Source organism: Vombatus ursinus, unplaced genomic scaffold (genome assembly GCF_900497805.2).
Source record: "Vombatus ursinus unplaced genomic scaffold, bare-nosed wombat genome assembly UNPS02014799.1, whole genome shotgun sequence".
Classification (NCBI taxonomy): domain Eukaryota; kingdom Metazoa; phylum Chordata; class Mammalia; order Diprotodontia; family Vombatidae; genus Vombatus; species Vombatus ursinus.
Window position 1 is genome coordinate 10509664 of NW_020954577.1, and position 27621 is coordinate 10537284.

The following is a 27621-nucleotide window of genomic DNA, read 5'->3' on the forward strand; positions in this document are numbered from 1 at the left end:
ACCTGTCTCTAGTTAGAAATAAGCTTAGATGTCGTTTAGTCCAAATCCCTCGTTTTGTAGATGAGAAAAATGAGGCCCAGAGACAGGCTTGCCTAAGGTGACACACCTGGTAAATATTGGAGTCTCCATTTGAACCTATCTCCCGATTCCAGTTCTAACACTATCCATCAGACCATTTGGCCATTGAGCCTAAAAGAACTTCCAAAACAAATTTAAGGTCACAAACTAAGAGCCAGAAGGGATCTTAGGGGGTCCCGTAGAGGTCATTTAGCCTAGAGGTGTCACACTCACATAACCCACCTCTATAACACTCCCATGGCCTGAACCAAATTAAAATGTAATTGGGAAATATTTAACAAAACAGGAAAAATACAATAAAACATAGATAATGTTAGCGTGTGGTTTTTATATAATGTTTTAATTTATTTTGTTAAATGTTTCCCAATTATACGTAGAAATGTTTAATGATCATTTATCTGAGCTCCAAATTCCCTTTCTCCTTCTGGCATATGCCTCCTCCTTGAGAAGGCAAGCAATTTGATATCAATTATATGTGTGGTCATGCAAAAATATTTCCATATTAGCTATGTTGTAAAGGAAAACTCAGAGAAAAAATAAAACAAGAAAAATGAAGAGAGTGAAAAAAGGTGAGCTTCAGTCTGCATTCAGATTTCATCAGTTTTTTCTCGTGGAGATGAATAGCCTTTTTCATTACGGGTTCTTTGGAATTTTCTTGGATCATTGTCTTGATCAGAGCAGTTAAGTCTTTCACAGTTGATCATCCTTAAAAGATTACGGTTACTATGTACATTGCTGGGTCAAAGGCTATGTACAGTTTTATACCCCTTTGGGTGTAGTTCCAAATTTTACTCCAGAATGGTTTGACTAGTTTACAACTCCACCGACAGTGCATTAGTGTCCCAATTTTTCCACATCCCCTCCAATATTTGTCATTTTCCTTTCCTATCATGTTAGCCAATCTGATAGTTGTTAGGTGGTATGTCAGAGTCATTTTGCTTTCCATTTTTCTAATCGGTAGTGATTCAGAGTATTTTTATGTAACTCTAGCTAACTTTGATTTCATCTTCTGAAAACTGTTTGTTCATACCTTTTGACCATTTATCAACTGGAGAATAGCTCTTATTTTCATAAATTTGGGTCAATTCCCCATATATTTGAAACTTGCTGTAAATTTTCCCCCCAGTTTCCCATTTTTCTTTTAATTTTGGCTGTATTTGTTTTGTTTGGTCATAAACTGTTCTCTTATCCTTAGTACTTATCCATAATTTCCTTATTATATTACCCTTTATGTATAAATAATTTATCCATTTCAACTTTAGATGTTGGTGTCTGTCTACCATACTGCCTTTTTTTTGTGTCAAATGAGGAGTTCAAAAGCTTGGATCTTTGGGTTTATAAAGAATTAAATTGCTATTGGCCATTTACTAATGTGTATTGTGTACTTACTCTATTTCACTGAACCATGACTCTATTTTTTAGCTAGTACCATATGGTTTTGATGATTACCATTTTGTAATATAATCTGAAATCTGGAACTATTAAGCCTTCTATTCTTTTCCATTGATTCCCTTGATATTCTTGACCTTTTGTTCTTCCAGATGAACTTTATTATTACTTTTCCTAGTTCTATAAAATTTTTTGGCAGCTTGATATGACATGGAACAAGTAAGTTAATTTACGAAGAATTGTTATTTTTATTATATTGGTTTGGCCTACCCATAAGCAATTAATAGCTCTCCAATTGTTTAGATCTGTCTTTATTTGTGTAAAGTGTTTTGTAATTGTGTTCATAAAATCCCTGGGTGGCTCTTCATAGGTATATTCCTAAGTTATATTGCCATACGGCATTTCCCTTTTTTGGGGGGGGATTTTAAAAAATTTTCATTTTTTAAAAATTTATGGAATAAAACAAGCATTTCCATTATACAGTATAATAAAAAAAGATGGGTGCACCTGAAACTGCAAATCTATTATGTACAACTTGTTATTCCTTTAAATATATAATACATAATAAAGTTATCACATAAATTTTTTTCTTCCCTCCTCCTCTCAGAGTTGGCTACCATTAGATGTAAATATGCAGGGTTCTCTAAGTATACTATAATATCATCTGCAAAGAGTGATAGTTGTGTTTCTTTGTTGCCTATTTTTATTCAATTTCTTTTCCTTGTCTTGTTGCTATCACTAGTATTTCTAGTACAGTATTGAATAACATTGAAAATAATTGATATCTTTGTTTCACCCATGATCTTAGTGGGAAGGTTCCAGGTTTATCCCTATCATAGAAAATGCTTGTTCTTAGTTTTAAAGAGATACTGCCTATCATTTTAAAGAAAGGCTCCCTTGATTTCTATGCTTTCTAGTGTTTTTTTTTTTTAATAGGAATGGGTGTTGTATTTTGTCAAAGGTTTTTTCTGCATCCATTGATATAACCATATGGTTTTTGTGGGTTTTGTTACTGATATGGTCAATTATACTAATAGTTTTCCTAATATTGAACCAGCCCTTCATTTCTGGTCATAGTGTATGACTTTTGTGATACGTTACTGTAATCTCCTTGTAAGTATCTTATTTTTGCATCACTTAAGGAAACTGGTCTATAATTTTCTTTCTCTGTTTTTGCTTTCTCTTGTTTAGGTATCAAAACCATATTTGTGTCATAAAAAGGAATTTGGTAGAATTCCTTTATCTATTTTTTTCAAATAGTTTATATAAATATTGAGATTAATTGTTCCTTAAATGTTTGGTAGTATTTGTTTGTAAATCTATCTGGTCCAGGGGATTTTTTTCCCTTATAGAGCTCATTTGTGATTTGTTCAATTTCTTTTTCTAAAATAAGGTTAAGTATTTTCTTCTTCTGGCAATCCAGGCAGTTTATAATTTTATAAATACTCATCCATTTCACTTAGATTGTCAGTTTCACTGGCATGTAATTAGGCAAAATAACTCCTAATAATTGCTTTAATTTCATCTTCATTGGCAAAGATGTCACCCTTTTAATTTTTTGATACTGGCAATTTGGTTTTCTTCTTTTTAAAAAATCAAATTAACCACTGGTTTATCTTTTTAATTGTTTCCCCCCCATAAAACCAGCTCCTAGTTTTATTAGTTCAATGGTTTATGTACTTTCAAATTTATTAATTTCCCCTTTTATTTTTAGGATTTCCATTTTTAATTGGGAATTTAAAGCATGTTCTACTTTTTAAAAAATTGCATGCCCAATTCATTGAACTGCTTAGTCTCCATTATTAATATACTTGTTTAGAGATAGAAACTTTCCCCTATGTACTGCTTTGGTTGCAATCCAAAATTTTTGAATGTTGTCTCATTGTCCCTTTAACAAAGTGATTGTTTCTTTGAATTGTTCTTTGAACCACTCATTCTTTAGGATTATTTAGTTTCCAATTGGTTTTTAATCTGTGCTCCCATGGCCCTTTACTGAATGTAACTTTTATTGCATTATGGTCTGAAAAGGGTGCATTTAATTTTTCTGCATTTGGTTGTGAGGATTTTATGCCCTAATACATGGTCAATTCTTGTGATGGTACCATGTACAGCTGCAAAAAAAAAAAAAGGTATACTCCTTTTCACTCCCATTCAGATTCCTGCAAAGGTCTATCATATCTAATTTTTCTAAGATTTAATTCATCTCCTTGACTTCTTTCTTATTTGTTTTGTGCTTAGACTTATCTAGCTCTGAGAGGAGAAAGTTGAGTTCCCTCACAAGTATAGTTCTATTGTTTATTTCCTCCTGTAATTAATTTAACTTTTCCTTTAGGAATTTGGATGCTATTATGTTTGGTGCTGATATGTTTGGTACTGATATTACTTCATTATCTATGATATATTTTAGCAAGATGTACTTTCCCAGCTTATCTCTTTCAATTTGGTCTGTTTTTGCTTTTACTTTGTCTGAGATCATGATTGCTACACTTGTGCTTTGTTTTCTCTTCAGCTGAAGTGTAATAAATTCTCCTGTCCCTGCTTTTAACTCTGTGTGTCTCCCTGCTTCTAGTGTGTTTCTCATAAACAACATATTGTTGGCTTGTTTCTAACCTAGTCTGCTATTCATCCCATTCACAGTTATGATGACTACCTGTATGTTTCCCTTCCTCCTATTTTCTTCTGTTTATCTTTCTCACTTCTTATCTGGTCTCTCCTCTTAAGCCTATTTTGATTTTATCTCCCTTTCCTTTTATAATCTCTTCCTTTCTTTTATCCCCCTTCACCTCCCACTTCCCTGTTGGGTAAGATAGATTCCTATTACCATTTGATTATGTATATATATTTTCCCTCTTTGAACCAATCTAGATGTGAGGTTCAAATATTTCTTGCTCTCCCACCATTTCCCTCTCTGCTGTAAAATCTCTTCCTTGTCTACTTCTTTTATGTAAGATACTTTTTCTGTTTCTTCCTTTCCCTTTCCCTTTCTTTTAGGGCAGCCCTCTTTCTCATCTATCCGTTTTTTACATCATTCCGACATAATCAATTTGCTCACCTCCCTTCTTTCTATGCAGAATCCTTCTAAATGCCCTAATAATGACAAAGTTCTCACAAGTTACATGTATCATCTTTCCATATAGAAAGGTAAACAGTTTAGTTGTATGATTTCTCTCTCATGCTTACTTTTTTATGCTTCCTTGAGTCTTGCATTTGAAAGATAAATTTTCTATTCAGCTGTGGGTTTTTTTTTTTTTAAATCAGGAATGCTTGAAATTCTTCTGTTTCATTAAATTTCCATTTTTGCCTTGAAGGTTTATACTCTATTTTGCTGCATAGGTTTTCCCTGGTTCTAAATCCCAGCTCTTCTGTCTTGCAGTGCATCATATTCCAAGTGCCCTGATCCTGACTCCATTATATTTAAGTGACTCCTTCCTGACTGCTTGAAGTACTTTCTCTTTGACCTGGGAGCTCTGGAATTTGGCCATAATATTCCCTGGAGTTTTCATTTTGGGATCTCTTTTAGGTGGTGATCAGTGATTCCTAAATTTTCTATTTTACTTACTGCTTCTAGGATATTGGGAGAATTTTCCTTTTCATTTCTTGAAATGTGATGTCTAGGCTCTTTCTTTAACTATGGCTTTTAGGTATTCTAATAATTCTTAAAATATATCTCCTTAATCTGTTCTCCAAGTCAATTGTTTTTCCAATGAGATAGTTCACATTTTTTTTCCTATTCTTTCATTCTTTTGACTTCGTTTTATTGTTTCTTGATGTCTCATGGAGTCATTAGTTTCCAGTTGCCCAATTCTAATTTTTAAGGAATTATTTTTTTCAGTGAGCTTTTGTATCATTTTCCCATTTGACCAATTCTGCTTTTTAAGGAGTTATTTTCTTCGGTACTTTTTTGTGCCTCTCTTACTAAGTTGTTGTTTTTTATAATTTCCTTCCTTTGCTTTCATTTCTTTACTGAAGTTTTCCTCTACCATTCTTATTTGATTTTGAAAATCAATTTCTAGCTCTTTCGGGAATTCTTGTTGGGCTTGTGTTTGACACACACCTTTTCTTTGCAGTTTTTTTTTTTGTAGTTGTTTTCACTTCATTGTCTTCTTCTAAGTTTGCCTTGTTCTTCCCCGTCACCACAGTTGTTTTTATTGTCAGCTTCTTTTGTAGTTGTTCTTTGCTCTTTTTTCTCCTCACAGTATTTCTTGATTTGGAACTTTATGTTCAAGTTGGGCTCTGTTTCCAGTGTGGGTAGGGAGAGGCACTGTCTCAAACTTCAGGCTTTTCTGCATTGTTGATTCCAGAGCTACTTCTAGGGGTTTGGAAGTTTTTGGTGGTTCCAAGGTGGTATGATATAGGATGAGGTGTGATTACTGCTCTCCTGGCCTACACTCTGGTCCTTACCCAGGAAGGACCTCTGATCCCTTGGAATTGCAATCAGTACTGCTCCAGTACTGATCACTTGTGACCCAAAGCAATACTTCCTCTCAGGGCTTCCACTTCCTCTTGACTGGGACACCTGAACTGTGACCCAGAAGGGATAGACAGTAGATATGTCAAACGGCATTTAGCATGGAGTCTCCTGTAATCTTTCATACCAACGGCCAGGTCCCCTTTTTGTCTCTGGCATGAGAGTTCCCGAAACTGCTTCTATTTCCATCACCACCACCTAGCCCTACCACTATTGTTTTAGCCTCCGCCCCCATGTCACAGATCTCTCTTCCTCAACTCTTAAGTTGTCTGGGGCCTGTCTGACCTTTTATTGGTTCTGCTACTCCAGAATTCAATTTGAGGCATTATTTGAAATGTTTTAAGAGCGACTGAGTGCTCTACTCTGTCATCTTTGCTCTGCTCCTAGAAGTGTAGTATGTGGTTTTCTAAGTCAACATGAGCCAGCAGGGGTCCTTAAATACAACCATGTTTGAGTTTGACACCACTGATCTAACCCAACCCCATCATTAGGGAAAATGGACGTGACAGACCAGAAAGAGTGTGAGACTTGTGGTTGGTAAAACCTTGGGTTAAAAGTCCAATGCTCCAACTTATTAGTTATATGACCTTGAGCAAGCCACTGAACTCTGAGCCTTGGCTTCTCCATCTTTGAAATATTTTGAATAATATCTGCAGTACCTGCCTCACAGAGCTATTAGGAGGAGTATATGTTGTGATCTTTGTTTACACGTATTAAGTATTGTTATTAACATTATTATAATAAATTATATGCTTAGAAAACAAGACTGGGAGGGAAGTGAGAAGAAAGCCATGTGTTTTATTAAAGCCATTCTCTTTTCTACAAACTCTTTTTTAAAAAATAATAATAATTTCTATAGTGCTTTAAAGTTTGCAAAGGTCTTTACATTTATTAACTCATTTAATTTCTTTACAACTGCCCTCAGGGAAGGCACCAGACTCTGAAGTGGGGGAATGGTGGAAGCTCAGTGAAACTCCTAGGAGCTCCAAGGGCACTGACTTGCTTCTAAATACAGAGGAATAATCAAGACAGAATCATCTTCCTTCCCGCTGACCTACTTTCACACTACTCTTGAATGAAAAAGTTAACACCAGAAAGAATCACACAAGATACCAAGTCAACCTGAGAAAAAAATGTCATCCTGCTTTTAACAAGTATGAAACCAGAGGAAGACTAATTAGATCAGTCCCATAATTAATGCATTATGAATAAATTCAGACCTGCATTCAACACTAAATTATACTTTGAATAATAATTGCTGAAGACTGCTGTTGATTTAATTGGTGTGTGAAGTAGCCTAAACCTCTGAATTGTGGGTTAGGTTTTTTTTTGGGGGTGACTTATATGAAACAATTTTCAATTTAACTTCATTGTAATTCAGTCAATCTCACAGTAACACTGGACTCATGTCATTTTGACTAAATTCTGTGATTTCCAAAGCAAAAATGATACTTTTCCTCTACTCACCATATGATGGCTGAAATTTTACTATTTGAGCTTCTTTACTTTAGCTTCAAACATTTATACTCTTTCCCCCCTCCTCCTCTCTCTCCTCCCACTACTAGTGCCTTCCTTCTGAGATCTAGTTACACTGTATGTATCTGGCATGTGCATTTTATCCATGTTGCTCCCCATTAGAACGTGAACGTGAAGGCAGGTGCCATACTTTTGCCTTTCTTTGTATCCCCAGCATTTAGCACAGTGCCTGACACATAGTGAATGTTTAACAAATGCTTGTCAACTTGCACATTTATCCTTACTGCAATGCGAATACTCCCAGCTAACACACATACCAGGGGATATCTGTAGCCCAAAGTGGGGTTTTGACTTTTTTGTCTTTTACAGACCTAGAACTGGAAATGACCTTAGAAGTCATCCAGTCTGACCGCCTCTTTCCTTCGGGTAGCTGAAGCTCCCAGGCAGGAGAGGATCTTGTTTAGGATCACTTGAGTAATAAGCACTGGTTAGGATTTGAACCCAGATCCTTCACCTCTGTGTTTAGTACCCTCTCCCCAACATCACCTTGCTTGCAGGGCACCACCAGTCAGAGGCAGCTTGGCACAATAACTAGCTGTGTGGTCTTCGGTAAACTCCCTCATTTCCTGAGCCTCCCTTTCCTAAGCTATACAGTGACTAGGATTAGGGTTAGAAAATTGCTTTTCTAAGAAAAGGATGACTAATAATAATTGACTTTTACGTTATGTTTAATGTATGTTACCTCTTTAAATAATACGGCATCCTTGTGAGACATGGGTTGCAGACAGATAGGCAGACAGAGCATTCATTAAGTATTTACTACGTGCTAAGGTCTGGGGTTACAAATACAAGTAAAAAGAGACACCCCCCCAACCTCAAGGATCTTCCATTCTAAGGGGCAAAGGCAATACTTATGAGGGAGCTTGTGTAAAAGCTGAGGGGGTATGCCCAGGGGCAGGCGGTATGCCCAGGAGCAGGCGGTAAAGGTCTAGAGAATCAGGAGCCTTGGCATTGGCCTAGAGCAGGGCTGGGGAACCTGTGGCCTCGAGGCCACACATGGCGCTCTGGGTCCTCGAGTGGAGCCCTTTGGCTGAGTCCAAGTTTTGCAGAACAAATCCTTTTATGAAGGGGATTTGTTCTGTGAAGTTTGCACTTGGTCAAAGAGCTGCACTTGAGGACCTAGAGGGCCGCAGGTTCCCCACCCCTGGCCTAGATCATCTTTATGGTTTCTTTTAACTCTGAGATTCTGATTCTAATGCGAAGGGCCAACAGCTATGGCTGGGGTCAGATAGAGGACCACGGATTGGAAAGGCCATACAGCAGAGTGGAGCAGAGAAAATGCTGCACTCAGAGTCAGAAAAACCTGGGTTCGAATTCTATCCAGAGGCACTTTACCAGCTCCGTGAGCGACTCTGGGCAAGTCACTTAAGATCTCTCAGCCTCATTTTCCTCCTTTGTAAAACGAAGATAATAAAATCTAACAACGGATTCTGCTCCTAACTCTCTGAACTCTGACGCCTCGGTCCCAGCAGCCTTCTCCCCCTGTGGCTCCTTCCTCTAACGTGAGTTGTCTCTTGAAACCTCCGCCCTCTCTGCTTCTGATTCTCTAGACCTTTACCCCCTGCCCCTGGGCATACCCCCTCAGCTTGTACACAAGCACCCTCATAAGTATTGCCTTTCCCCCTTAGAATGGAAGGTCCTTGAGGTTGGGGGGTGTCTCTTTTTACTTGTATTTGTAACCCCAGACCTTAGCACGTAGTAAATACTTAATGAATGCTCTGTCTGCCTATCTGCTGCAGCCCCTGTCTCACAAGGATGCCGTATTATTTGAAGAGGTAACATACATTAAACATAATGTAAAAGTCAATTATTATTAGTCATCCTTTTCTTAGAAAAGCAATTTTCAAATATTTTCTACAAACTTTCTTCAGCTGAATTGGAAAGACAGCAGTTTAGAAAGAGGGCATTCTCTCCCAGAGTAAGAGGCTGGACCAACCCAGGCAAAGGCAGGGAAAGCTGATAGTGGAGAAGGAGAGAAAGAGGCAGGTAGCCTGGACTGGAGGGAGGGCTGTTTTTCAACATTACCAAGGTAAGACACCAACCTGAACCAGGCTGTTCTCTGGAATCAAAGTGATGGTTTTAAAACTTGTCCTCAGTTTATCCAAGCATGGGGGAACATATTTATCAAAGAAGATCGTCAGATTGGCCTTTTCCGACTGATGGCTTCTCTTATCAATCCAGCTAGCCACATACCTGGAGGAGAGAAGAGGTGGAGGATATGACTGGATCCTGGGTCCGTGAAGTCGAGTTTTGCAAAGCAGACACAGCTTGGTACAAACATTTCAGAAACATGCTAGTGATCATGTCATGTCCCTCTTCTCAATTTGTAAACTTTTCCCCCAACTTGGAGCATTTGCATTCTCTGTCTGACTCTCTCTCTTTCCCTCTCTTCCTCTGTCCCTCTCCCTCTCTCTTCTCTCTTTCCTTCCCTCTCTCTGTCTCCCTCCTTCCTTCCCTCTCTTCTATCTTCTCTCCCATATTTACACATTTTTAAATATACACATATATACACATACATACATACATAGAAAGATACTGAGATAAATAATCAGCATCAGAGTCATATTTTACAAGACAGAGTGAAAAGAGATGAGAAAAAAAGCAGTTCAGTCAAGCTGATGAAGTTATTCATCGTGTTTGACAGGGTATTCAGGGCTCGTCATCCCTAGTCTCCCACCTCTGAATAGAAGGGAAGGGGGTTCCATTTTGTGATAACTCCCAAATCTCAGTGTTGGGTGGGACCTCAGATAATACTCAGTCCAGTTCTTACATGAATACCCTCTCCCGGTACTGTATCCCCAACAAGTTCTCACTTTGTCTCTGCTAAAAGGCCTCTCACCAGCTCCTGAGAAGCCCCTTGTACTCTGACCCCAAGCTCGACTCTGTTTCTATGTCCCTTGCTCCTAGTACTGCCCTCCAGGGCCAAACAAAGAAGGTCTATTTTCCAAACTAAATCCCTTCAAAGGGCAGAATTCACATTGAAATCCTCTGACTTCACATACAACACCTTATCTATGGCAAAACCTTCCCTTTCATTTCCCAAAATGTTCAAACTCTTTTCTGTGACATGTGCCAAGTTTATAGAAATAATTCCAGATTGTTCTTGGAGTGTTCTGACCCCAATCATTTTGAGATCTGAAATGAGGTTCATTAATAAGTGTACCAGTGTAACTCCTTGCAATGACCCTCTGATTACCAATGTTTTTCGGGGTATACAACCCAGAGCATGCTCACCAAAGGGCATAGAGACAAAGTTGCCTGCTCATCATTCTCCATACAGAACATTCTATTTCCTGCCCACGAGCCTTTGTCCAGGATGTGCCCCCTGCTTGGAATGCCCTCCTTCCTCAAATTTGTCTTTCAGAATCCCTCATCCTCTTTAAGGTGCAGCTGAAGTGCCAACCTACATAAAGCCTTTCCCTGATTTTCCCAGCTGTGAGTTCCCTTCCCCCCATTTATATTTTGTAGACGCTTCAATCCATCAATCAACAAGCATTTATTAGGCACTTTGTATGGGTCAGGTACTGATCTACGAAGAGTGAAACACTAGGACCTTCTGTTCGACCAGGGGAGACATATTTATATGTATGTATGTGTGTGTGTGTGTGTGTGTGTGTGTGCGCGCGTGCTATTTCAACTTAGTAGAATGAAAGCCTGAGGGCAGGGCCTGCTTCATTTCTCTCTTTATATCACTTGGGTCTACCACAGGCCTGGCACTTAGTAGGCAGACCTGGCACATAGTAGGAATTTAATAAATGCCTGCTGAATTTTGTTTCACTTTAAAATGATGGGCAGAATGGGTTAAATTAAAAGCAAAAAACAAAAAAAAAGCTTAATCAGGAAAGGTAAGTCTTCTAGGGAAAAGAGCCTTCAGGTGAGGACCAGGGTTACATGAGCAGGCAGATGCAGCCATCTTCTATCTTGGCTCGGCTGTGGGGCAGAAACGTGTGCAGTCAGTCCATAGAACGTGCTTCAGGAGGAATCATTCACACATCCTCATGTAGAGATATCACCCACCTTCTTCCTTCCTTCCTGAAAAGAGGCCAGTTATGATGGGGCTCTAGTCTGTCCTTGTGAAGGCACACCTGTTCTGGAGTGCAGGGCACCAGTGCCGGGCCCATCCAGCTGCAGGGAGGCCTGCCAGGATCACCGAGGACCTCCCTCTTGCCACGACAAGGCTGTGCCCACATCTGAGCATTCCTCTGGCTCTGGTTTGAGGCATTTACAAAAAGGCCCCATCGAAATCCTTGTGCTTCTCTTCCCTCAGACAAAAGGACCCCACATGTTTACTCTGGGAGTCCCGGGCTGCATCGTAGCCATCACCAAAGCTGGCAGGTCTGGCTCACTCTGCTGCAGAGGAACACAGCCAGCTGAGCTGGTCTATAATCCCAGGGGATGCTGCCTTGTGTCCAGCCCCCTGATCTTGCAGGGTCCTTTGCATCTCAAGCTTCCCCATCACCTCAGGAGGCAAATTTTCTGCCAATCACAATGATCCACATACAGAAGAAGAAATCAGGAGGAATCGTGAACCAAAGAGCAGGGTGGCTACTGCCAATTTGTGTCTTCTAAGGGAGAAGACAGAGAACCCCTGCCCCCAGCTGGAAGAGACAGAAGAGGAAGGGTGATGGGGCCAGCGGAGGCGGCGGGGATGTAAAGTTTGGCAGGGACAAGACGAAGTCCCAACGTTTTCCAAAGGAAAATTAAAAGGAAGAAAGCTACCATGGCGTGACACTGGGAAGGAGTTCTCCAGCCTTATCCACCTGCAGGCTCCAGGGAAGCCTAAGATTCCAAGGGCACCCTGCTCGTCTCTGCTCTCAGACATCATCTGGTAGGCCCCACTTGTTGCTAATGGTCATTTTGCCAACATCTGATGCCACATTGCCACCACTTTCCCTTTGCACTTTTTCTTTGGTATCTTGGTGCCAACTAATCTCCCCCCACCTCCTTTCTCTAACACTGATAGGATCATAGGAGCATAGATTTAGAGCTGGGAGGGGCCTTAGAAGCCAACTGCCTCATTTTACAGATTGGGAAACTGAGATGGAGTTTAAGCCACTGGCACAGGGTCACACAGCAGTACGGGTCAGAGGCAGAGGGGTAACTTGAGAGTTCCTGGCTGGGAGGCTGGCTCTCTTCCTGCCCTTCCACTCGTACACGTATCCCCAGGCGACCTCACAAGGCTTTCACCCAGATAACCTGCCACCTGCCTTCACCTTCTCCAATGCACGCACCGTGCTGCCTCCACCTGTTTGGCTTCCCGGATTCTCCAGGCCGGCATCCTCCTGCTCCTGCCTGGCCGGAGGCAGGTCTCAAAGGACGTCCCGTAGTCACCTGCTTGTGGCATTCAAAGCCCTTCACAGCCAGCCCCCTCCCACCCCGACAGACTTCTGACACCTTACACTCTCCTGTTTCTCGTTCAGTCATTTCAGTCATGTCTGACTCTTCGTGACCCCATTTGGGGTTTTCTTGGCAGAGATACTAGAGTGGTCTGCCATTCCCTTCTCCAGCTCCTTTTACAGATGAGGAAACTGAGGCAAACAGGGTTAAGGGACTTGTCCAGGGTCACACAGCTAGGAAGTGTTTGAGGCCGGATTTGAACTCAGGTCTTCCTGACTCCAGACCTGTGGTGCCCCCTAGCGGCCTCCAATACAGTGACACTGGTCTCCTGGCTCTTCCTCACACAATTCACCCCATCTCCCCACCTTGCCAGCCTGGGATGCCCTCCGTCCTCACCTCTGCCTCCTGACTGCCACGGCTTCCCTCAAATTCTGTCTGGCACAGGAAGCCTTTCCCGAGCTCTCCCCGCTCTGATTACCTCCCTTTTGTCTGCACGGCCCGGTTCTCCAGGTTCGTCTCTGTGTTGGCTCCCTTAGCGGGCGGCGAGCACCTTGAGGCCGGGGGCTGTTTTTTGCCTTTCTTCATTTAGCACAGTGCCTAGCACACAGTAGGTGCTCAATAAATGCTTCCTGGCTGGCTGACCACCTCCTTCTCCATCACTAGAGTTGAGCTCAGGCCACGATGGGTAGAGCCCTGACTTAGAGTTTGAAGACCTTGGTGCAACTCTTACTTATGGCCTAGACTTCTTAGTTAGCAAGGTCTCTAGACCAGTCAGTCAATAAACATTAAGTGAGCACCTACTGTGTGCCAGGAACTGAGATAATGGAGGTCAATCACTTTACAGAGACATTAAAGCCTGGCTGGTCAGCGCCGTGGTCCCTAGGCCACTGAAGCACAGTGGACAGCCAGGACACTGGGCCAAACGCTACCTGCCAACGCCCCCCGAGGCTCCGCCTCTGTACATATGCCGTGAAGACTTTCCGCATCACCCCTGAAGAAGGAATACTCACGGACTCCAGCCCAAGTCCTGCGGGTTCACATACAGAATCCCAGCCCTGGACACAGTCGCAGGTGTCGCCGTCCGTAAGTGGCTGATCTCAAACAGTAGCCTCATGTGAGGGCTGAGGGCCACCCGCTCATTACTGGCCAGCGTCAGGACCTGGACGGGAAAAGGCCACAGTCATCCAGGGAGCAGGCTGGCATTCGAAGATGCTGGAGACAAAACGGGACAGGGTCCAACCCGCGGCATGAGATAGTGGGCCCTGCTCAGACGCCTAGCGGAGCGGGGTCTGGGCCCACATCCCTGGCCAACATCAGGCTGGGCTTTAACAGAATCCACCAATCCCTGGGATTTCATCAGTGGGGAAACTCCCTTCACTGATGCAGATTGGCAACTTGTCTGTACCTTAAAGTCTGAAAAGAGCCCTCCATGTGGAGGGGTGGCATCAAACCTGGGGTTTTTACGGTCAGTACGTGTTAGAGGCAGGATTTGAACCCAGGTCTTCTTGACCTTAAGGCCCTCTATCTACCATGATATGCTTATGCAGGAGGAATCATTCACATCCTCATATGGAGATATCATTATTCAGTGTCATCTGGAAAGTCAATTATTTTCCCAGTTCTTAATCTTTTACTTTACCTGGACCAACTCCTCCATTTTACAGGTGAGGAAATGGAGGTCCAGAGAAGAAGTGACTTACCCAGGGTCACACCTAGTGAGGGTCAGAGGCAGGATTTGAACTCAGATCCTCGGACTCAGGTCCAGCACTCTGTCCACGACTAGAGATTGACTTTGTATTTTGCACTTCCTGAGCCGACAATGGACGCTTCTCAAGGGCAGAGATGCTTTTGTTTCTGCCTCTATGTTCCCAGCACCTCACACAATGCAGTAGAAGGCAGGAGGCATTTAATTAATGCTGGTTTCATGAAGGCCATGTAGCTCCTCCTAAGTCAATCCTTCTAAGGTGCCTGCTTTCACTGCTACAGATGCTCCTTAATGCGGCTCCCTGGCCACCTTAGCCAGGGTGCGTTAGGAGCCGCTGAGGCCAGAAAACCATGGTCTGGTGGCTGACGGCAGTCCCTCCTTCTCCACATCCACACCCCTCAGCCCTCTACGTAGTCAGGCTGGCCCTCCGATGACAGGCACATCCTGGCTCCGCTGCCAAGGTCAGTTCAACTCTGTTAAGTGCCTACTCTGTGCTAGGCCTGGGTGCTGGGGACACGGTAACAAAAGCACCGGTGCCTGCCCCAAGGACCCTGCCTTCTGTTCGGGGAAGACACCATGTACACCAGTCCATAAATAGATTTTGGAGGGCACCAGGCTAATTGAATCTAATTTGATAAACTATGGGGAGCCAAGGAAGACTTTAGAGTAGGGGTCCATTCAGGGGAAGGCTTTGCAGCTGAGGGGAGGACAGATCAGAGAGGGATAGACTAGAGGCCCAGGCAGGAGGCTGGGAAAGCCTCAGAGAATGAGGAGGGGTCGGGTAGGCAAGGCCCTTGGCAGGGAGGGACAGTCCAAAGAACGTGTCGAGTGATCAGATGCAGGAGAGGGCAGTCGAGGAGCATGGCGGTTTGGAGCCTCCACAGGGACAGTGATGATGACGGAGATGATGCCAGTTGGCATTCACACCATGCTTCAAGGTCTACAAGGTACTTTATAGATGTATCTCATTTGAACATCACAGCCCTGTGAGGCAGATGCTGTGATTATAATCACTTTACAGACAAGGAAACTGAGGCTGAGGGATTGACTAGGGGGAGGGGAGGAGGGGGTCACACAGCTACTAAATGTCTGAGGCAAGATCTGAATTCAATACTCTATCCACTGTATCACTTAGCGGCTAATTAGATTATGTTTATTGACTTGAGAAGCTTTGGCATTTGAGGTATAGTAATATAAACCAGTTAATAGCTGGGTTCCTCCATTTTTATGGGGACAAAGGTCCCCATAACCTTCATTCTTTCCATGAAAAAACAGTTATACATTTTCCACATGAGACCTAAAGCCCAGAGGTGGAGCTCAAGCAATGTTCACCTGTTGATGCTGATTAGGTGTAAGGGTGGGGAGGAGGCTCAGCTGGGGGAAGGCAGAGCACTCTGGAACGTCTAGAGAGTTCTATCCGATTGTGGCTGCCAGTGGGAACTTGTGCCATGCTGTTGGGGATGGGGTTGAACAGGGAAACAGAGGAAGCAGCGGGCTAGGGCCAGGAGGGGGGTGGGCAGTGGAGGAAAGATGCAGGTGGATTGAACCACCATCAGGGACAGGGTAGGCTCAGAAGGAAATGCCACTAGGTAGGTGCTGTCCGTTCCTTCAAAGACCCACCCTGGAACAAGGACCAAAATGCCTTGCTCTAGTTCTGGTTTTCTAATGTCATGCTGCTGTCTTGGGGCAACCGCAGTCTTTCTGGACTGTTTTCTTTGTTATGAGGGAGAGCATGTGTGTTGGGGGCTGGAAAGAAGGGTGCTGTATTGGGGCATCGCCAGTGTGAAAGAGCAAAAAGCATCAGTGAACCTTCTTAAAAAGAGAGAGACAGGTTTCTAACTTGCATTCATATTAATAAGCATCACATGGGTGCTGAAAGGTGTACGAAATGGGCATGAACACAGATTAAGGGGAAGCAATCCCAAAGTACCTTGAGTCATAATGGCGCCCCAGCAAGAACCCAAGGTCAAAAACAATGAAGTGAAACTGAGCTTAGTAAAGGAAAAGTGTTTCTTGAACAGAGAGGAGACTCAAACAAAAGCAAAAATCAACCAAGAAGAGCAGCTCACCTTGTTATCGTCCATCACTGTATTGAGTGACTCAATCCACATTGGATCGATGTCTCCATCCAGAACTATCCATTTGGGCCCATCATGCAGAAGATTGGCTTGCTCTCTCAGCAGTGATGAAAAAAGCCCTACCAACAAAGAATGGTTAAAATTCTGGCAGATTTCTAAATTCATCTGTGGCAATGAAATGATACAAAATGATAACCATCAAGCTTGACCCTAAAGAACAGCTTCTCCTGGCTTCTTTGGAGGAGTGGGGGTCTAGGGATATGGAACACTGCATATAATGTCAACCCTTTTCTTTCCAGTAATCTTCACTGATTTTCCCCCATCCCTGGGTCACTCTCCCTCTCCTTCCTCATCTCCCCCCTCCTGGCTTCTCTGTCTTCCTCCTTGTACTGGCTAAAATCCTGCATTCTGCAGAGGTCTGTCCTGGTTTTCCTTAGTCCAGGAGCCTTCGAAGATTACCTCCAAGTTATTGTGTATTAATCTTGTTTGTAGGTAGTAGTTTGCTGGCTGTCTTCCATAGTAGACTGTGAGCACCTTGAGGGACTGTCTTTATCCTCAGTGCTTAGTGGTACTCAGCACTCAGTAAGTGCTTAATAAATGCTTGCTTATTGACTGACTTTTCTGATATGCTAGTTAGTTTTGCTGATCCGTTTCCCCCCATTTTTATAAGAGCTAGCTCTTGGGGTAGGTACAGATTAGGAAACATAGGTGGTATAAAAACAGGAAATCAATAAAAATGTATTTCAAAAAATTCAAATGTGGCATTTTTACTATAAAAGATTTTTATAAATAAATTATATGTATCTAGATTATTTCTTCCATATCCTCATTAAGGGAAACAGTTCACTGACAAAGTTTTGTTCAGCTAAGTTTGGTCAGGGGTATTGACAAACTGTGAGGTATTCTGTCATATTTTTACATTTATGTAAATATATTTATGTAGGATAAATACATTTATATTAAAAAGAGAGTATGTATTTCAAACCTGATTGTTTTAAAGAAAAAGAGGACAGAGAGGAAAAGAGGGAAATACTTCTTTACTATTTTGTGACCCAAAGCCCTACTCTGATATTTCAATATAGTGGCAGCTCTGGGTCCTTGAAGGTCATGCCAGCAGAGCGGCTGGTCCTATCCTGCTGGAAGGGCTTGGAAGACTGTCCCAGCACCTGGGTATGTTTCTCCAGGACCAGGTCAGCTAATTACACAGAGAGACTCATTCCCATTAGGCTGGCCACTGGGTAGTTAATTCTTTGGCCATAGCAGACCATGAAACAGTGAAAAATACAAAATGGCTCTCTGTCCTGGGTGGCCCCTTTTTTTCTCTCTGTGGCAGAAAAGGGAGTGGCTGCGAAGCACAAAGTTTTTAGACCATCTTTAAACTTTAACCTAGTTGTTGATACTTTACAGTGAGATCTTTGTCCAATGACCAATGAGTAGACCTTCTACTAGAGGGACTAAATTATCAGTCTTGGCATTTTCACTATCATCAAAACCAGAAGACAGAAGGAGGTTTCAGCTCAGTAGAGAGACAGCTCAGAGGTTCCCCTTGGAGAGGTAAATAAAGCAATTGGTGGAGATGGAGTTGAAGGCAACATTGTTCCTGGATGGTGTGTGTCAATCTACTCCTCTATGACCTAACTCACCATTCCATAAACTTCCCTCATCATCACTACCCTATGTGAATTTTCAGCCCCATTTGGATATAAACTCCTTGAGGGCACGGCTTGTCTTTGCTTTTATATTTATTGTTTTTTTTTTGTTTTTGGTAAGGCAGTCGGGGTTAAGAGACTTGCCCAGGCTCACGCAGCTTGTAAGTGTCTGAAGCTGGATTTGAATTCAGGTCCTCCTGACTCCAAGGCCAGAGGTCTATCCACTATACAACCTAGCTTCCCCTGCTTTTATATTTATTATCTCCATATTCTCGACACATAGTAAGCACTTTGTAAATGCTTTTTTCATTCATTTATTCACTCATTCATTCCATTGGATTAGAGAGGTCGCCAGTTCCAATCACCTTGATCTGGAAATTTTCCTCCAAGTTGTAGTGTTTTCTCGTCTTTACTCAATCAATCTTGATTTCTTTCCTCCCATCCTGCTCCACTCCTCTCAAAATGATGTGTTCATTTAGTTGGGTCCAGACAAGTAGCCTGATCACTGCTTAAAAGTGATTGGCTGGTACATGGAAGAATCAGCTGAACCCCAAAATCCTGTGTGACCATGGGAAAATTTCTCTGGGTCTATAAATCATCCTCTTATAAAATTCTTAAATCCCAGGAGTTTGTGACTTTGTGACATGACTTTATGTTAACTGTATGTAATTCTCAGAGAAGAGTTTTGAGCACAGCAATATTACTAGAACAAGAGTGTTGGTCCCAAAGGGACAACTCTGAAGAAGAACAATCTTTTGGAGAGAAAAGTTTGGGTCTATTGGGAGTTCTGTTAATCTTCCTTGTCATACTTTGTGATCAGGAAGAGGTAAGGTTTGAGATAATCGCAAATGGGAGGGAAGATGGAGACCACCAAAGAAGGAATTTCAGTAGGTTCTCTCCATTTCCTTAGAGCTCAGATTTATCTGCTGGTCTCTGGGAAAGTATAGTATGATGCCTGTAAAATCCCAAGGAAATCAATGAAATGCACCAAATTAATTTTATCCTCGCTTGAATTCAATCCAATGGGCCCCTATGAAGTACCTCCTATGTGCATGGGCATGGGATATTCAAAGTCCAAAAGGAAAAATCCTTCCTGTCTTCAAGAAGCTTACATCATGTAGGTAGGATACACCATGTAAATAAGCCAGCATATACATGACAATTTGATGGGGGACACACCCCTAATAACTGTAGGGGTGGGAGGTGGAATCAGGGAAGGCTTACCATGGGAGATGGCACCTCTACTAAACCTTGGAATAAGCTCAGGATGCTCAATCATAAAGATAAGGAGGGAGTACATTCCAGCTTTGGGGAACTCTGCGCTCAAAAAAATGAAAGTGAGATGTCCCCAGTGCAGAGGATGGATGAGAGAGGGAAGGGACTGGAATACGAGAAAGGACCCGGGACTTGCCATCTTTCCATTCTCGAGTGGCATGATGGATGAAGCCAAAGAGCTCGTCCGTTGTCACAGCCTTGGGATTTAAGTCATTCCAAATGGGTTTCTGTTTCATGTTAACATAGGTTCGATTCAGAGTCCTCAAAATCTAGAGAGAAAAGGCAAGAAATTCAAGATAATTTGTTTTTCATGTATCTTCACAAAAAGGAGTTGCTTTTATCATTTTTTCGAAGTTTGAGTCTCAGAAAGTAGAATCATAGGATAACCGATTCAGAAGTGAGAGCACTCCCTTTATTTTACAGGTGAGGAGACTCAAAATTTTCATCTACAAGATGGTATTCAAACTCGTCTTCCTGATTCCAAGTCCAGTGGTCCACCCACTATACCAGACTGCCTCTCAACAAATGCAACATTCTGGACCCGTAGCCACCCACCTCTCTAGTTTTACTCTCTGTTCTCCATGACAGGTAGGTCATTGCATTTAACTCAAGTTCAACCCCCTTCTAGCGTTAACTGTTTTTACACGATTAGTTATTGTGTAGATTATTCTCTTGGCTCTGCTATTTTGCTTCACCCAAGGCAATTTAACAATTGTTGTTTTTGTTGTTGTTCAGTCATTTTTCAGTTGTGTCTGACTCTCCATGACCCCATTTGTTGCTTTCTTTGCAAAGATACTGGAGTGGTCTGCCATTTCCTTCTCCAGTTCCTTTTACAGATGAGGAAACTGAGGCAAACAGGGGTAGCTGACTTGCCCAGTGTCACACAGCTAGCAAATGTCTGATGCCTGAGTTGAACTCATGAAGATGAGTCTTTCTGATTCCAAGTTCAGTGCTCTATCCACTACACCACCTAACAATGAGTAAAGCCAAAGGGAAACAAAAATTTCTTAAACTGTTTTCTTTGTGACCCATCATATACCATGCTTTGTAGTATCCACTTCTGGAAGTAGAAAAAATAATTTTTGTATGACCATCATGAAAACACCCGTGCCCCACACAATCTCTTTTCTCCTTGGAGCAAAGTGAGAGGCAGAAGATCTGGTGATGAGTCCACAAGCCAAGGAGATGGTGCTGCATCAGATGCTATGGTCGAGTGAAAAGCACTCTATTTAGAGTTCCTGGAGGACCTGGGTTCAAATCCAAGCTCTGCTGCTTGGGGGACCCCCCGCAGAACCTTCCCCTTTCTAGGCTTTGATTTCCTCAGTGATTAATCAATAAGGCCATTGAGCTGCTTCACCACATAAGCAAGAGGAGTCACTTTATCTTTGATGGAATGGGGCCAACCAGGGCTGAGGATTCAAGCAATTCCAGGGAAGTGGAAAAAAACCTCACTGCAGCATCCAGAAGACAGTTTCCCTCCCCACCCTGCCTGGCGAGCTCTCTGCCTTTGCTTCACTCTCTCCCCAGGCTGCAGTGAGGGATGCAGAAATAACCACCTGCTACTTTTGGAAAAATAAGGAACAAAATCATGGCTTCTTTACCTTGGTTGTATCTGGACCCCTCTGGCATTCATCGAGTCTGGGGAAGCCTTTGGGCATCCTCTCAGAATCATGCTTTTATTTTCTTTCATTTTTTTGTTTTGTTTTTTAGGTAATTGGGGTTAAGTGACTTGCCCAGTGTCACACAGCTAGTAAGTATCAAGTGTTTGGTCTGAGGCTGAATTTGAACTTAGGTCCTCCTGACTTCAGCACCAGTGCTCTATCCACTGTGTAACCTAGCTGCCCCTAGAATCATGTTTTTAAATGTTTTAAAATCATATACACTGGATGGTGAAGGAAAACAATTGTACTGAAATTATCACAATGCTTTTTCTAAATCAAGTTCATGGACCTCTAGCTAAGAAGCCCCAAGCTAAATACCGACAAGGCTTCCAGTGTGGCGTTTTGACTACTTGCCTGAATGATGGAGACGACAGGAATGATGGTGAACAGAAGAGAAGCCACTTGGCTTCTGGAGGAGACACAAGCAAAATGTTTTTAGCAACTCCAAATCAGAGAAAAACCATAGGATTTCATGTGTTTTCTTTCTTGGTTCACATGTGAAACTCACTCAGACACAATCATGGGCTGAGGAGAGAGCCCCTGGAGCATTTCCTTTATGTGACTTTTTCCATTAGAAGCGTCCCTGTGCGGACCCTCCCCTTTGCCACAGCATCTCTGGTTTAATCCTTCAGCTGAGCAAGTAAAGGGAAAGATGCTCATGCCCATGGCCACCCACTCTTATCATTTGTAGTTGTTGACCTCTGAATGTGTGCCAGTCTAATGCCCCAGAAATCCAAGCCATGTGTTGGAATGAAGACCGTGCACTTTGGAGTGACAAGGAGTGAGTGCTCTGGTCTTAGAAGAAAGTAAAGCCTGGGAGGATGAGAGCTACAAAGGAACCTTGAAGACGCTGCTTTCTCCTTTATTCCTTTTGGGCTTGGGTTCAATTCACTTCCATCCAACAAACACTTACTAAGTACCTACTGTGTGCCAGTCACTATACAAGTTGTTGAGGACATAAAGACAAAGAAAAGGTTCCTGCCCTCAAGTAGTGGACGTTCTATGGTGGAAGGGGGTATAACAGACCCAGAATGTGCACAGATAAAAGCAACACAAGGGAGACAGAGATGAGGTAAAGGAGACATCCAGATGAAATGCATTAGGAGCACTTGACCTGTATTTATGAACAAATACCAAATGATTCCTTCATTGGTCAATCAACCAACAACCACTTATTAAATGCCTACTGTGTGCTGAGAGAGAGCATGGTAGAGAGCCAGCTTTGACTCCAGGAAGGTCTAGTTTTGAGTCCCAACTTTTGACACATTGGCTGTGTGACCCTGGGCCAGTCACTTGACTTCTAAGCTGCAGAGAGGATGCTGACCTGTGTTGGTAGAGGGACTTTGCTCACCAGAGTTCCCTATCATAAGTCTGGTGCCTATCCCTACCCAGCTGTGGGCCGGACCCTGTGCTAGATGTCAGGACTACAGACAACATAAGGAAACAACCCCTCCTCTTAGGAGCTTCTTGCAGGTGCCTTCCTAGTGATCAATCAATCCTAGATTTAAAACTGGCAGGGAGCTCAGAGATTACTAGTTGACCTTTAGGGTCCCTTCTTGATCTCCATCCATGATTCTCTATTCATTTAGTACAACCTTCGCTTTTACAAAGGAATACACTAAACATTATTAAATACCTTTTATGAGACTTTATGTGCCTTGATTTGCAAGTGAGGGTGCTGAAAGACCCAGAACTGACTGGCGTGGGCAGGGGCAGGACCCAAACCCAGGAACTGTGGCTCTAAATACCAATGCTCTTTCCACTATAATGTGTTCCCTCTCATAGGGAGAATGGAAATTGAGATGGGTGGAAGGAAAAGGAATAAGTATTTATATAGTACCTACTATGTGCTGGGCATTGTGCTAAGAACTTTTTGTAAATATTGTCTCATTGGATCCTGATTTGATTTGAGATGGCCAAGGGAGGCAAAGACTTGACAAAATAAGGCAAAAATCAGATACTGGAGCCAGACTTTTTTTTTTCAAAAGTCAGAGCTTTTGAATGTTCTGTTTGTCTTATACAAAAAAAAATACCAAAAAAGCTTAAAAAAAATGAAATTGTACGAGACAAGGTGTCAAAGCCATGGTCATTCTAGGTTTGCTTTTTATTTACATTTTATTTTTTTTACTGAAAGAGGAGTTGATGTTTAATTTGCCCCTTAGCCCACAACTTTACCCCCAAAATAGGGATATGATTTTAGCAATTCATGAAAGAGAATTTTTGTGATCTTAATATGCAAATACAACACAATAAATGAACGCAATCCAACAAGTCTCCAGTTCTAACACCACGAACTATGATCAAATCAAACCTGATATTGTTCCTGGATGGGGTGTATCAATCTACTCTCTAGGACCCACTCACCAGCCCAATAACATTCAAAACCAAAATCCCTCCCTGGTTGACCATTTGGGTGGGTATGTCTCTCTCCCTATTAGAATGTAAGCTTCTTGAGGGTAGGGACTGTTTTTGCTTCTCCAGCTAGGACTGTACTCAACATATAGTAAGTGCTTGATAAATGTGTTTTTGTTCATTCACATGAATTAAGAGGAAAAACTGTTCTTTACACGGCAAAAAAATAAAATGAAAAATCTTTGTGTAGCCATCATGAAAATAATCTGACCCCAATACAATCGCTCTTCTCCTTAGAGTGGAGTAGGAAGCAGAGAAAGATCTTCTGAGTAGCGAGTTTGTCATACCTTGCTCTTTCCTGTTCCTGCATTTCCTACCACGAAGACTGAGTGCCGCACAGCTAGCAACTCCTCTAGTTGAACAACCTGCAAAATCAAAGTACCAATCATTATTTTCCTTCAACGAGGCGATAATGGAAAGATGATGAGCAAACATTTCCAAGCACTGCTTACAAAGGAGCCTCCTCCATCCTCATTAATCATCTATCCATCCCTCCGTTTTCATGCCCTTTCTCTGCTCCCTTTAGGGGTTTACATCCTTGAAAAGTACACCTGCAGTGCAGGCACATCCACTTCCTGTCTCTACAATCCGGCTGCCGATCTCATCATTCCGCCGAAGCTGCTCTCTCCAAAGTGACAATAGTAACTCACAAGTCGTCCGCCCGGTCCAATGCCTTTGCTCGGTCCATACTCCCTTGGCCTCTCTGCAGCCTTTGACACTGTTGCTCACTCTCTTCTTTCTAGGTTTTCGGGACATCCCTCTCTCCTGGTTCTTCTCCCTCCCTGACCGCTCCTTCTCTGTCTCCTTTTCTGGACCCTCCTCCAGATCGCGCCCTCTAACTATAGGTGTCCCACGGGGCTCCCTCTCCTGGACCCCCTTCTCTTCTCCCTCTAGACTGCTTCACCTCATCAGTTTCCAGGAATTTAATGACCATCTCTACACGGTTGATTCTAAAATCTACCTTTTCTGCCCAGTCTCTGTGCTGACTTCCAATCTTGCATCTCCAGTTGCCCATTAGACATCTTGAACTAACTTTCCCAAAGACATCATGAACTCAACGTATCTGAAGCTGGCCTCAGTGTCTTCCCCCCCAAATCATAGCAGCTTTTACTGTAGAGGGCACCATCATCCTCCTGGTCCCCCTGGCTCCTCATTTCTCTCACCCTCCAGATCCAAGCTATTGTCAATCCCACTTTTGTAGCATCTTTTCTCCTGCGACACTGCCCCACCCTGGTGCAGGCCCTTATCCCCTCACACCTGGACTATCGCAACAGCTGCTGGGGGTGGAGGCTGCTGCCTCAAGTCTCTCCCCACTCTGGTCCATCCTCCACCCAGATGCTAAAGTGATTTTCCTAAAGCACAGGTCCTACCACGTCACCTCTCCACATGAAGACTCAATAAACTCCTATCACCTCCAGGATCAAATATAAAATCCTATTTAGCATCTGAGCTCTTTATAGCCTGCTACATGTACACATACATGCACACACACACACACACACACACACACACACACACACCCCTATCCAGTCCTCTCATACCTTACTCCCCACCCCCACACCCCCCCCCATTCTGTGATCCGGTGATGATGGTCTTGTGATTATTGCCGACCCCAGGCATTTTCACTGGCTGCCCCCATGTCTGTGATGTCCTTCCTCCTCATCCCTGCCCCCTGGCTTCCTCCAAGTCCCAGCCCAAATCCCTCCTACAGGAAGCTCTTCCCATCCCCCCTTGACTCCAGTGATTTCCTTCTGTTGAAGGTAACCCTTGATTTATCCTGCCTCTCTGCTGTTGGTGCACAGCTATCCGCATGTGCTCCACCCCATTAGGTTGCGAGCTCCTTGAGAGGAGGCGCTGGATTTTGCCTTTCTTTGTATTTCCAGCATTTAGTGCTGGGCACATAGTAGGCACTTCATGAGTGCTGACGGATTCTTTTCTCCTGATCTGAACCAATCACAAACGCCGGGACATCTTATGTTCTCGCTCCCTCTTAGTTAGCCAAGTGCCTATGAATATGGAGTCTGCTGTGGAAAATCATCTATGAAAGCCTGCCGGAACCTGACTTCAAATCCTGATACTTACTGGAGGTATGACCCTAGGCAAGTCACCTAAACATCCTCAGCCTCAGTTTCCTTAGCTACAGGATGAGCATGATAATAGCACCTACTTCACAGGGTCACGGAGAGGATTGTGCAGTCATAGATTCAGAGGTGGAAGGCCTCTTGGAGGCCATTTAATCCAAACCCTTCATTTTATAGAGGCAACTGAGACTCAGAGAGATTAAAAGACTTGCTCAAAGTAGAATGTAAAAGGAGCAGGATTTGAACCCAAGTCCTTAGCCTCTAAATGCCCACCCTTTCTACTTGGCACCAAGCCTTGAGGCTCTCCATGGACGTCATCCCTTGTGACCTGCTGCGGTGCAAGCTCAGATCATTTCCACCAAGTGTTCTCTCAAATCTGGACATTTGTTTCACATTAGAGGCATTAAAAATTCTCATCGTCTATTTCTAAAACAGAAGGGAGGTGGAACAGAAGGGATGTCTCATGCCAAGAGAAATCTCCTGACCTCACCCACTAAACAAGGAGGTGACAAAGCATGGAAGGCAGGACCCTTCCCTTTCCACATCTCCAGCCATGAAGAGGACACGACTTCAGAAAAAAATCAAGTTCCATCCCCTAAGCTTCTAGATTGAGGGAAGGGGATGCCCCAGACGAGTCCGGCCTGCAGGGCCCATCAGGTTCCCGAGAGCATGGGCTAAGCCTGGGGCCTAAAAATGACAACCATCACTCCCATTTCTATAGGTTTGCAAAGTGCTTCCCACGGACTCTCTCATCTGAGCCTCACAACCACCCTAGAAGCTCTTATTATCCCCATTTTACAGATGCCTGGCACAAAGTAAACAATAAATGCCTGTTGCCTGTCTACAGTTAAAGAACCTGAGACCAAAAGAGGTTAAGTGATTGGTTCAGGGTCACACAGCTAGTAAGGGCCTGAAGGACGATTCAAACCCAGGTCTTCCTGAACCCAAGAAAAGTGCTCTGTCCACTCTTCCTTCCTGCCTCCAAATTACTAGAAAGTAATTATTATTCTCCAAAATCTAAAAGGATAGATTTATAAGCAATACTCATGTCTGGGGTGTACTGGAGCCGGCTCACAAAAGCCAATTGTTAAATTTTCAGTGGGAGCGTTCACACCTTGGAAATCAGCAAACGCTACAGATTAGGGCTAGTGTTTTGTTGATTGTCTAGATTTAAGAAAGTGATGGAGAAAATCTTAGGCATGCAGATTAAAATTAAAAGTGTGTTGTGTATATTTTTATGGAGCTGATTGTTAAACATTTATTAACACACCACAACAGTATATGTATTTATATTCTACGGTGATACATGCATAAATATTTAATATGTGTATATATAAACATCTTTACATATATGTACATGTGCACATACACATATGTATGTACAATACATATTTATGTTTAAACGTTTAACTTTTAAAATATATATGTCTATGAATATGTGTGTATGTTTGTATAGGCATGTGTGCATGTATCTATGTGTATGCATATGTTTTTACTTTGAGGATAAAGCTCTCTTCAGGCTGCAGGCAGAGCTCCAGGGTGGACTGGCGAACTGTTTGTTCAAACTGTATTTCCCTCTTCCTGGGCACATCGAGGGCTGGAAACAGGTCACTGATCAGCCCCATGAACACGGGAACATCGTCCGTCACGATCTTGGGCAGGTTGAAGTCCCTGAGCGCCCTCATCAGCACCTGGGAGAGGGGTCAAAGGCCCACATGTCAAAAGCAAATGAAGCCACACCTGTCTGGCTTAAGACATTCATTTCAGAGAGGAGAGGCGCTTGCCCCATTCCGGGCCAGGTTGGGGTGCTCTTTGTTTGGGGAGTTTAAACACTGCTCAGCCTATCAGGAGAATCACCGCTCACAGCTGACAACACACATCAGTGGGAGAGAATGAACAGAGATGGCCCCAAATGCCTCCTTCCTTTGCTCTCCCCAACCAGCTTTGATCAG

The 27621-nt window shown here is 43.0% G+C and overlaps 1 protein-coding gene across 2 annotated transcripts in view; it reads right to left on the bottom strand.

Annotated features, from left to right (window-relative positions):
• DNAH11 (dynein axonemal heavy chain 11) overlaps window positions 1-27621 on the bottom strand; it is a 315578-nt gene that overhangs the window by 143645 nt on the left and 144312 nt on the right. For both annotated transcript variants that reach the window (XM_027872105.1, XM_027872104.1), the window contains exons 38-43: window positions 27166-27360; window positions 23876-23953; window positions 19652-19784; window positions 16583-16710; window positions 13819-13967; window positions 9514-9664 (exon numbers count right to left, since the gene is read on the bottom strand). In XM_027872105.1, coding sequence (XP_027727906.1) covers window positions 9514-9664; window positions 13819-13967; window positions 16583-16710; window positions 19652-19784; window positions 23876-23953; window positions 27166-27360 — 834 coding nt within the window. The remainder of the gene's footprint in view (window positions 1-9513; window positions 9665-13818; window positions 13968-16582; window positions 16711-19651; window positions 19785-23875; window positions 23954-27165; window positions 27361-27621) is intronic.